Source organism: Leptonychotes weddellii, chromosome 14, assembly GCF_054177405.1.
Source record: "Leptonychotes weddellii isolate Sample4059 chromosome 14, ASM5417740v2, whole genome shotgun sequence".
In the NCBI taxonomy this organism is placed as follows: domain Eukaryota; kingdom Metazoa; phylum Chordata; class Mammalia; order Carnivora; family Phocidae; genus Leptonychotes; species Leptonychotes weddellii.
The window spans coordinates 80,182,686-80,193,659 of record NC_138382.1 but is presented as its reverse complement, the minus strand read 5'-3'; the positions used below and the strand labels follow the sequence as shown (position 1 = coordinate 80,193,659).

The 10,974-nt window shown below is 60.9% G+C and overlaps 2 protein-coding genes across 2 annotated transcripts in view; one reads left to right on the top strand and one right to left on the bottom strand.

Moving 5' to 3' along the window:
- Nucleotides 1–10,937, bottom strand: part of NELFB (negative elongation factor complex member B) — a 12,345-nt gene extending 1,408 nt beyond the window's left edge. Inside the window, exons 1-11 of the mRNA XM_081804018.1 lie at nucleotides 8,685–10,937; nucleotides 8,279–8,442; nucleotides 8,010–8,109; nucleotides 7,441–7,671; nucleotides 5,159–5,344; nucleotides 4,431–4,543; nucleotides 3,783–3,885; nucleotides 3,460–3,555; nucleotides 3,098–3,240; nucleotides 2,886–2,992; nucleotides 1–73 (exon numbers count right to left, since the gene is read on the bottom strand). The exon at nucleotides 1–73 is cut by the window's left edge and continues 8 nt beyond it. Of these exons, the coding sequence (XP_081660144.1) occupies nucleotides 1–73; nucleotides 2,886–2,992; nucleotides 3,098–3,240; nucleotides 3,460–3,555; nucleotides 3,783–3,885; nucleotides 4,431–4,543; nucleotides 5,159–5,344; nucleotides 7,441–7,671; nucleotides 8,010–8,109; nucleotides 8,279–8,442; nucleotides 8,685–9,326 (1,958 nt within the window). The 5' untranslated portion in view covers nucleotides 9,327–10,937. The remainder of the gene's footprint in view (nucleotides 74–2,885; nucleotides 2,993–3,097; nucleotides 3,241–3,459; nucleotides 3,556–3,782; nucleotides 3,886–4,430; nucleotides 4,544–5,158; nucleotides 5,345–7,440; nucleotides 7,672–8,009; nucleotides 8,110–8,278; nucleotides 8,443–8,684) is intronic.
- SLC34A3 (solute carrier family 34 member 3) overlaps nucleotides 10,614–10,974 on the top strand; it is a 3,427-nt gene continuing 3,066 nt past the window's right edge. The window contains exon 1 of the mRNA XM_081802673.1: nucleotides 10,614–10,623. Within this exon, the coding sequence (XP_081658799.1) occupies nucleotides 10,614–10,623 (10 nt within the window). The remainder of the gene's footprint in view (nucleotides 10,624–10,974) is intronic.

Genomic DNA, 10,974 nt, shown 5'->3' with positions numbered 1-10,974 from the left:
GCCAGCAGCGCCAGGTTCCCCATGAGCAGGTGCAGGAAGATGTCACCAAACGCCAGGTCGCCAAAGGTCTCCACTGCAAACACAGCAGGGGTCAGCGCTGCTCACCCTGCCATCCCCGTCCCTGGACCGGTGGATGGTGGGGAGGCCGCAAAGCAGCAGGGTCGCCTGAGGACAGGGGGCCCGGTCTTCCTGCAAGCCAGAATCAGGGGCCTGCACAGGCGAGGTGGACAGGGCAGGGAGGCGGCCAGGGGCCAAGACCTAGGCAGTGAAGCAAGCCTACAGTTCGAGGACTGGGCTGGGCAGGGCACGAGAGCCCGTCATCACTGGCTGTGACCCATGGCCAAGGGACTCTGGATTAAGTGGACTCCAGGAGAGAGAAAAACTGAACAGACCAGAAAGCAAAGAAAAACCCAGGCAAGTGCCACGGCACCAGCCCGTGAATTCGACCAGACTGCTATCCGCACGGTTCTGGAAGGAACACAACAGAAGAAAATGACTTCATGCTTTGAAGCCAGGGACTCCAAAACTTCAAAGAAACAGCAAAGGTGACTACCAAGGAACCTCACTGATAAGCAGAGACAGGAACGCCTACGTGCACAGCCAACGGGGTCAGAGCCCCAGCTGGAGGGCAGCAGGCCACAGGGGGACATGCACGCGGACAGAAGCGCTATACCAGCTGCTCGAGAAACGCCCCAGGGCACTCTGTGACAGTGGACCCGGCCAACACCAGCGGCACCCAGAGCGCAAGCTGACCCGGGCGCATCAGATGCAGCCGGGGCGCGCTCCTGCCACGCATCTGAGCGGACAGGACACGCAGGCAGGCCCACAGTCACGGCAACAGGGGACACTGCCCACAAAGTCCCAACAAACCCCACAGACCCTACAGGCCATGCGAAACCCGAGAGGCAACAAGGAAACACGAGAGTCGGAAGTGAGACACTTGTTTGAATCCTGATTTGAGCAAACTACTCGTAGAAGAATGTCACCCGGCAATTGGGGCATCATGGCCACCAGCAGCACCTGGCCCCATGTGTGGCCACGGCTGCATCGTGGTTTCTGTGGAGACACCTGCTAGGTCCCTCTCGGTTGCAATTATGTCCAGACCGTCACCGCAGGCCCCCATGTAGGCAGCTGATAGGCACCAGGCTTCACCATGCTGTGCTCTTTACTTGTGATTTCATCAGAAATCCTCACAATAAAAAGCTAAAACATAGGGACGCTTGGGTGGCTCAGTCGGTTGAGTGTCTGCCTTCGGCTCGGATTGTGGTCCTGGGGTCCTGGGACTGAGTCCCACATCGGGCTCCCTGCTCGACGGGCAGCCTGCTTCTCCCTCTGCCTGCCGCTCCCCCTGCTTGTGCTCTGACAAGTAAATAAAGTCTTTAAAAAAAAAAAGGCAACCAGAAAGGAATATTTTTAATTGGCATACATTCTTACTAGCACCCACTAATGACATAAAGGAACAACTATACTTGGGGCTCCTGGGTGGCTCAGATGGTTAAGCGTCTGCCTTTGGCTCAGGTCATGATCCCGGCGTCCTGGGATCGAGTCCTGCATCGGGCTCCCTGCTCCACGGGAAGCCTGCTTCTCCCTCTCCCGCTGCCTCTCCCTGCTCATGCTCTCTCTCTGTATCTCTGTGTCTCAAGTGAATCAATTTAAAAAAAATTTTTTTTCTTAAAAAAAAGAAGGAACAACTATACTCTTCCTAAACACAAGGAAAGGCCTGCATCCCCACCCACGGGCCAGTAGCACGTGGCTGGGAGACGCGGGTGCTCCTGATGCAGGCAGAACACCCCTGTGTCTAGCCGACACTGTTAGACAAGAGAAACAAACAAAAGTACTGAAATGAATAGAAATGATGAGACAAATGCAAATTATTTGCAACTACACTCTTGGAAGTTTCCAGAAACATACTGAATTGCTCCAGCCTCTGTGGCCAGGAGGAGGATGGCCCCGAGATGTGTCCACGTTCTGATCTAGGAGCTGGTGAGCGCGCTACCTCACACGGTAAGAAGCCCCAGGATGGGCCCAACACCCAACACCTGTAAGAGGGAGGTGGGAGGCCGGGGGCCGGAGTCAGAGAGACATGGGGTGAGAGCACCTGGGACGGTGAACTGCAAGATGCAGCCAGGAGCCAGGGTGTGGGCGGATCCTAGGAGCTGGAGACAAGGAGACAGATTCTCCCTGGAGCCTCCAGAAGGAGCCAGCCCTGCCCACACCTGGACTGTAGTCCCGGGACACTCACTTCATCCTTTTGGCCTCTGGAGCAGTAAGAAAGTAAGTTCATGTTGTTCACTTAGATGGAAGCTGGATATAAATTAAGACCCACAAACAGCTTCCTTCGCAAACAGAACACAGGAAACGTAACACATGCACCATCCTCAGACCTGTCAATGACCCAGAAACATGCTTAGCAAAGGACATGCGACGTCTCTATGAAGCAGCCTCAACACCCTAAACGAGCCCGGGGCCGGCAGAGGGAAGGCCAGGTGCTCCCAAACACTAACCCTTCTCCCCGGCTCGGCCTGCAGCTTACTCCTGAAGGGGTCCACGCAGGCCCCACCCTCTTCTTCCTACCAGGAAGCAACCTGGCCCCCACCCCAGCTGGCCCCCACCCAATGTAGCCGGGGACTGTCAAGGGCGGGCTCTCTGCACGGTCGCAGGACTGAGGGGCTCCACTCCCTCGCCAGGTAGGGTAAAAGTAAGACAGCCCTTGCACCACAGTGGAAAGGGTCCTTCCACAAACGGTGACCACGGCAAAGGGTGTCTGGGTCTACCAAGCCGGGCCCCACTCGCTCTTGTACCAGAACGACTTCCAGAAGACCAAGACGAGAAGTGAACCCAGCTAGCCCTGCGGACGCGGGCAGGGCACGGGCCTGCACACTCACCGAGCCCGGGCAGCAGGCGGAGGAGCGCGTTTTTGTTCCTCTGCTTGGTGATATGCAGCACATAGTAGAGCCCCACCTCGCAGGCCATGCGCTGCTCCTGCAGGAACCTGCACCAGCAAGGACGGTCGCCCCTGAGCCGCACGCTCCGCACAGCCTTCCGAGGGGGGCCACAGGGGGCGAGGAGCCCCCACCCACGCCCCTTGAGCCCGTACTTGGTGAAACTCTCTGGAAGCGTGTTTGGGTACGTGACTGGGGCTTTCTCCTCAGCTGGGAGCTTCTGATCCACGTTGAAGGTATGGTCGTCCACCACGAAGGACATGAGCATGGGCAGGAACCTGGTGATGAGCTCCACCTCCTAGGCCGGGAGAAAACCCAGAACTGGTCCAGCACAGCCCCGCCTTTGTCCTGCACTGTACCCCACCCTTCGCCCACCCACCTCACATTGATCTTTTCTGGGTATCAACCTAAGGCCTGGCCCTCCTTCCCACCTCCCAAGACCCCACCTTGCTGATCTTCCTCGGGCCCACAGAGCCTCTCGAGAAAGCCACGGAAACAATCCCACCCGTCCTGTTACCATCTTGGGCTCCTTGAAGACCTGGCTGTCAATCATGTCCCATGCCCCCTGGCCCAGGGCCAGCAGCCGGAGCAGCAGGAGGAGATCAGGGCTGTCCTGTGGGAAAGCGAAGGCCTCAGCACATGCTCACCTGGGCCGCCTCCCTCCCCCAGTGAAATCACTCGTGGCGCATCCAGAACCATCAGCTTCGCTCACAGCCTCCACACGCCCACCACCCATCAGGAGGAGTACGTGCTCTCACTGGGCCAGCAGACCTGGCCGCCAACAGTCCACACCCATGCATCTACCCAGGAGGCAGCATGCAGCCAGCCCAGCGCACTCACCCTGGGCAGCGTCTCCTGGCCGACCAGCTCCTGCAGGTGTCTGACGGTGCTCAGTGACAGCGTGTTGATGGCAAAGGGGTCACACAGGATCATGGACAGATCCCTGTGAGGACAAGCACACTGCGCTAACGTGGCATGGCCACTGTCCTGGGGAGAAGCAAGCCTGCCCATCGGCTCTGGATTTTTTCCCAAAACAACTTCACCATTCATAACTTATCTTTAACTTACTCAAAATGCTGAACAGTCAAAAAAGTTTTTTTAAAAAATTAAGCTCCCATTTTGGTTCTGAAAACCTGACCCTGATTCTGTAAGCACACCCAGGATCCCACAGAGACCGTCAGAGAGAGAAGGTGGTGCTGGGAGCCAGATCCCACCAGCACAGAGGGCCCCCGGGATGGGGCTAACCACCCACCCCTCTGTTGCAGGCAGGCCCCAACGACTGCAGACACCAGAGCCCCAGCCCAGGCCCAGGCTCCCCCCAAACTCTTGAGAGCCTCAGCCGCAGAAGCCGGGCCTCTCAGCCGTGCGCACGAGCACCAGGCACTTCTAAAACACACTGGAACAAACTGCAGAAACAGCCTGCTCATCCGAACACCTGTGGACAGGACTTTGGGGGCCGGGGAGCACCTGCACAAGGCTGCACCTTACCCCAGGACTTGCTCCTGCCCCTTCTTCACTCCATCCAGAAACCCCTGCAGCTCCCGGGCCCTCTTGCTGTCCACAAACCGCTCACGAATGCAGGCGTCCAGGCACCAGGTAAACTGCGGGGAGGAAGCGCGGTCAGGACACGATCAGAGATCACAGCCTCCAGACAGCACTCGTGCTCACTGCTCAGGAGCGGCCGCTGCCCAAGCTTCACGTAGGCAGCAGGACTCACTGCCTCACATGGTCCAGGCCCGATATGGTGCAAAGGCAGACAGGCCTGAGGTCCCACATCCCCAGCGGGCCAGGCGGTGCATGGAGGAGACGGTGTTTGTGCTCTGTTCTCAAGGGGCCTCCCTGTCGGACCCCTTTGTGGGGGTGGGTGCTACAGTCTCACATCCTGACACCACACAGCCCCCCGGGAGGTGACAGTGTCTCAGGCTGCACAGAAAGCTACACCCCAGCACAGCACAAAAGGGGCCCCCAGGGGCTCTGGAGCAGGGGAGGGCCAGTGGCCTGGGAAAACCCGAAAGAAGCAAGCGTCCAGGAGCGGCCACGGGGCCAGTCCCAGCTGTAGCAGAGGCAGACCCGGAGCAGGCAAACAAAGGGGGTGCAGGGCGGGTGGCCCCCTGCCAAAGCCTGGCTGGCAGTGGTGGGGCAGGGGCTGGCACACTGGGGGGGCGGGCGTGGACAGGGAGGGATGGGGAGGGGGGAGGGGCCGGCAAGGCCACCACCTTGTGGCAGGGGTCCACAGAGCAGATGTCGCCGACGTCTAGCTCGTGCAGGGACATGAGCAGCTCGGCCCGCAGCGTACAGTAGTGCACGTTGCGGGTCCGCAGGAAGAGGGTCCGCAGGAACTGCAGCACCATGTCGTACAGCTTCACGTTCTTCCCCACCATCTGCGTCAGCTTCTGCACCACCTGGTGGGGAGACCCCGCCCACAGTGTCACCAACAGCCTGGGGCGGCACCGCCCTATCCTGACACCCAAGAGTCTCCGCTCTCACAAGACGCCAGCTCTGTGTCCGGAGGCGGCACTTCCGCTGTTGAAGGAGATGAAGTCCACGTCAGACCCCAAGGCTTCCCTGAAAGGCCATCGACCTGTGACCCCAGGCTCCCCCGAGCCGCGTGGGAGGTCTGCCGCCTGCCTGCCCAGTCGGCTGGCACAGGGGGACTCAGGCCTGGGACGTTGGCTCCCCACACTGCCCCAAAGCTTGAGGCCATGTGGCAGCCCCGCCCCACGTCCGGCACCTGTCCCTATTCCTCGGCAGGGACCACACGCCTCTGCAACCCACACCCCACGCAGAAGGCCCCTGCTGCACCACCACAGCCAACAGGAGGGAGCGCAGCTCACTGCTCGCTGGCTGCGGACAGGAGCTGGGCCTGTGGCTCTAACGCTGTGAAGGACACACAGCACGACCTCGGGTAACAGACGACACAGCACCCCAACAGCCACCAGGCTGGGCACAGTGAGTGCAGAGAGAGCAGGGATGGCCGAAGCAGTGAGCGCAGCACAGGCAACCTGGGGGGCCCCGGGCAAGGCCTCTCCAGCAGGAGTCAGGGACCCCGACGCACAGAGCAGACCTGGAGCACCACCCAGCGGGCACCTCCGGTGTGGACAAGAACAGCCACATGCCTGCCCTGACCACAGCCCAGGCCTGGCCTTCCAGCAAACAAGAGGTGGTGAGGCTCAGGCTCAGGCCAGCTGGACCCAGAGCCGTGGCCCCAGTGGCTGAGCCACACTCTACATACCATGGGCGATACCCTCTCCCCTTGCAGTGGGTGAAGGCCCGAAGGACCCAGGCCGCCCAGGGGGACACTGGCTTGGAGGAAAATGTGAAGAAGAGGCAAGAGACCACAGGCAGGAAGTAGTACCGCAACCACTGGCCAGACTGTGGGAGAAAGCATTGGTTCAGATCCCACTTCACACCAGCACACACCCCTTGGCAAGAAAGCGAAGGACCCACAGAACACCCAGCGGCACTCAACTGATCTGGTGGCTTGCCACCATCACCTCCCTCCACTGTTCAGCTGTCATGCTGGAGCAGGTCAGGACGCTTCAGTGACCCCCAACTCACTGGGAAATGCCAAAGTCTCCATGGGGGCCTCAAGCCCTCCTGAGCTCACCCCCCAATCTATTCACCCGCTTGCTCTCGGCTCCAGCCATGTAAGCCTTCTCATCCCAGGCAGTCAGCCTGCTCCCCTTCAGAGCCTGTGCTCCCTTCCCAGCCCTGCCTTGCCTTACTCTGCGGCCTCATGTCTCTGCAGCCCTTGGCCACCCCTCGAGCTCTAGTGACCAACATGTGACATTTACTCTGTAGCGTCTGCCTCCCTAAAACTGTGAGTGCCCCAGGCAAACACCCTGAGCTCTGGGATCAGTGAAGAGTACAGGCGCCTATGGCAGAAAGTCAGGACTCAAGAAACGTTTGCCAAAGCTACGAACAAATCAGATATAGAACAGAAAACAGGCAGGGCACCTGGGCGGCTCAGTGGGTGAAGCGTCTGCCTTCAGCTCAGGTCAGGATCTCGGGGTCCTGGGATCGAGCCCCATGTCAGGCCCCCCTGCTCAGTGGGGAGCCTGCTTCTCCCTCTCCCTCTGCCCCTCCCCATTGCTCATGCTCTCTCTCTCTGTGCTCTAATTAAAAAAAAAAAAAAAAATCTTAAAAAAAAAAGAGAAACAAAAGAGGGGTGCCTGGCTGGCTCAGTCAGTTGAGCATATGACTCTTGATTTTGGGGTTGTGAGTTTGACTCCCACGTTGAGTGTAGAGAGTACTTAAAAATAATATCTTAAAAACAAAAAACAATTTCCCTGAGCCAAAAGAAGAAACGATGAGCTTCACTGGGAAGGCTTGCCAAGTCCCCAAGTGCCAAGTACTTGGCATGGCAGAGACCCACACTAGGCACGGCATCACAAAGCCCCCTGGCCAGCCACATGTGCAAGCCCACCGTTCCAGGAGCAGAGCAACTGAAACCTGCATGAGGGTGGGAAAGGGGGTGGTCAGGGCACCCCTGCCTCACCTCGCCCTGGCGCCTTGTCTTCGGGGAAGGACTGAAGAAGTTGTGGAGCACGGAGAGCTCCGTGCTGAAAAGCGCACTCTCCTTCTCCAGGATGTACTGCTTCAGCAGCGGGGAAACTTCGTCCCCGAACAGTGCCTGGTTGTCCTGCCAGATCTGCCGCTTCACCTCCACCGCGCAGGCCCGGTAGAGCTCCTTGTCGGCCATCACCAGCTTCAGCTTCTTCTCCGGAACCTGCACGCCCACACAGGCCAGCCCTCAAGACAGCTCAGGAGGCCTCAGCGCCCCAGCAGAGACCACCTCAAGCCCACCTGTGCCTGACACCAGGCCCGGGAGACGCAGGCAGCCGAGCTGAATACAAACAGCTCTTGCCAAGCCGCCATGGGTCCCACAACCCAATCCACACGCCAAGCTTCAGTCTCTGCCCGGCTTGTGCCCCTCGTCTGGGCAGACAGACAGCTCAGGAAGCCTCCCCAGCGCGAAGCTGCCACCCTGAGCAGGGCAAGCCCCACCTCCCCAAGTGCGGGCGCTGGGCAGAGAGAGCCCTGAGCTCGCTGGCCTGTGGTTTCTACCTTGGGCAAGTGTTTCATGACGCACATCACCACGGGCTGCAGGGACGGCATCTTCACCAGAGAAAAGCTCTTTTCCAGGAGGTCTTCCAGTTTCTTGTACCTGCAAAGACTCGCTTTCTGAAGCAGCACCACAGGCCCCAGTGGGAAGCAGCTGCCTACTGATCCCAAACAGCTGACACACCAGGGGACGGGTGCCCACGGGCGGGTGTGTGGCCGGGGGTCAGTCCCACGGCTCCGGGGAGGGCTGCGCCTCTCGGCGGCCCGCCTACCTCTCCTCGGCCTTCCCCTCTGAGGCGATGGCCGACACGCGCTCCAGCAGCTTGTCCCGGAGCTCGTCGAACACCGACTGGTGGAACTCCAGCCGCGGCGTCCCGTGCAGGTCCAAGAAGGGCAAGGCGGACTGCAGGGAGGGCAGCAGCACGCCGTTCTCGGTCTGAGGAAACAGAGGGCCCCCCGTGCGCGCGGGCGTCGGTTTTGCTTCCCGGGGCGGGGGGCGACCACGGACACCTCAGTCACAGCCACGCCTGGCCAGCACCCCGGGGGCCGGTGCACGACGAGGCGGGTGCAAGGGTGCTCCCGGGCCACAGCGCAGCCGGAGTCCGTCTGCGGGGCACCGGCTCGGGGCCCCCGGTTCCTCCGCCGGGAACACATGCGCCCGCTCCCCACCGGGCCCACCTGGAACTGCTCGATGGCCTTGAGCGGCTCCGTGCAGTTGGTCAGCGTCTCCTTCAGGTCCTCGCCGTTGGCCACGCCCAGGTCCTGCAGCCCCGCGAACATGGCCGAGGCCGCGGCCCCCGCCCGGCTCGGCGCCCCATCCCCGCCGCGCTCCCCCGGCGCCGCGGCGGCCGCCGCAGGCGCCCCCGAAGTCCGCTCGCTCGGGCCTCGGAGGCCGCCCGAGCTCCGCTCCCCGGCACCCTCCAGCTCGGCCAGGTCCCGCCCGCACCGCGGCTCCGCCTGGACCGCAGCCGCCCACTTCCGTCCTGCAAGGCCGGGTCCGCCCGCCGAGCGGTCCCCCGGGAACGCCGCCGCCGCGCAGAGGTTCCTGGGAGCGGCGCGGCGCCCGGCGCCTGGCTGAGCCGACGCGAGCGCGGGCTGTGGACGAGCACCCCGCCCACCTGAGCCGCGACCCGCCCCCGAGGCCCCAACCCGCGGCTCCTCCGCGGCCGCGTCTCCTGCTCGGGCCCGTGGCGTGCGCTGCCCCTCTGCGGGCACGGCGGGGTGCTGCGGGGCACCTGGGGGTGGGGGGACCGGGGAAGGGGTGCTGCCGGCGGGGGTCGGCCTGCTTATGAATTTCAGAACCGATATTTGGCCACGCATACTTTATTTTTATAATCATGAAAAATCCCGTGGCTGACCTCTGACGCTGAGAGTATTTTCGCTTCAAGAAAAGAAGCAGTCCGCCCTAGCTGCTCCCTGCCCCTGGGCCTCACCAGGTGCACGACCCTCTCTCTCCCTGGAACTTGGCTCCCTCCTTGTCAAACAGAGAGCGGGATGAAGCTCACAGCGTAAGTTTGTTGCAAAGACTAAACTCTAAGTGTGCTTCCGGAAATGCCTAGCAGACACCTGGGGGGCAAAGTGGAATCGTGACCAAGGACAGGTATCCTCGCTCTCATCACCGTGAGCATCTAACCCCCAAGGTAACCCAAGGTGGTAGTCCCTCAGGCTGGCTTGTCCATCCTGACACACTGCGAACGCAAGCCTCAGGTTTCATGGTGTCCCTTGTCCCTTGCAGTACAAGAAGCTTATACAGAGTTGGTGGATACTGCCTGGTGCGCACCCTCCATGGGCTCCTCACTGCTAAGTGTGCAAGCCCCTGAACCCAGCATTCAGCCCTCTGCAGCCTCTCACCTCACCAGCTCACCTCCTTCCATCCAAACAGCCCTGTATCCTCCCAAGTTTGGACACACCAAATATCACACCCTCTCCCTTTTTGTGTGCCGTGGTTTCTGAGGTTTATCCTGCTAGAAATTCCCTTCCTACTGCCCAGCAAACTCTTGATCATCTTTAAAAGTCACTTCCGCCACTGCCTCCTCCAGGAAGCCCTCCCTCTTCAGCCCAGCTGGAGGGCATTGCTCCATCCTTCCTGCTGGTCCCACTCCTGACATTGAGCCCTAGGGGTTGCTTTCCACCCCCTTCCCCCTGAGCCAAGCTCCCGAGGCCAGACCTTCCACAGCTCTGTCTCTGTTGCCTGCTGGCTGAGCTGGTGAGCCCAGGGCCTAAGGACAGCCATCTGCCATGCCACTGCTCTGATTCTCAGGGGTGTTGGGGCTCAACCCCCGATGGTTGAGCCCTAGAGAAGGTCACAGGTGCACTGCACTCAGACTCGCTGGGCTTTGGCCTCCCTGCAGAATGGACTGCTGTCCACACCATAGCAGCTGTTGCGGTGCCTTTTTGGAGGGGTCAAGCTCTGGCTCAGGACACGGGTGGCACAAGAAGGGCCTCTGCAAGAACTGGCACGGTGACAGGAGCCACCACCAGCTGCAGGTGAGGCCCTTGGGAAGGAGGCAGTCTTGGGGACAACCCCTGGGTAGAAAGGCGGGCTGCTGCTGTGGGCACCCTAACAAGTGAAGGCCCAGGAAGTCTGCTGGCTGTGGCATGGCCTGCATGGCGCTGGGCAAGTTCACAGGGTCTTTGGGCAGGAGCCAAAGAAGTGGGGCCAGGCCCTGACCAGCTGGTCCTCTGGGCCCTCCCTGGTGGCTGGGCAGGCTGACCTCACCTCAAGAGGGCAGCTGACCCTCGGGTAGACTGGCAGCTTGACCAATCCCCTGGGTAGCACAACTAGGTGGGGGTGTCCTGTATTGCCCACAGGGCCCCCTCCCATCATGTCCCCAGGCAGAGGTCCCAGGCTGCTACCCCACCCACCCTAGAGAAGAGGGCACCAAAGGGGAAGCAGAGGGAGACCCCTGGCCAAGGAAAGCCAAACACGACAGGTGGGCAGCAGGCCACATCTGAGGGACAGCTCACC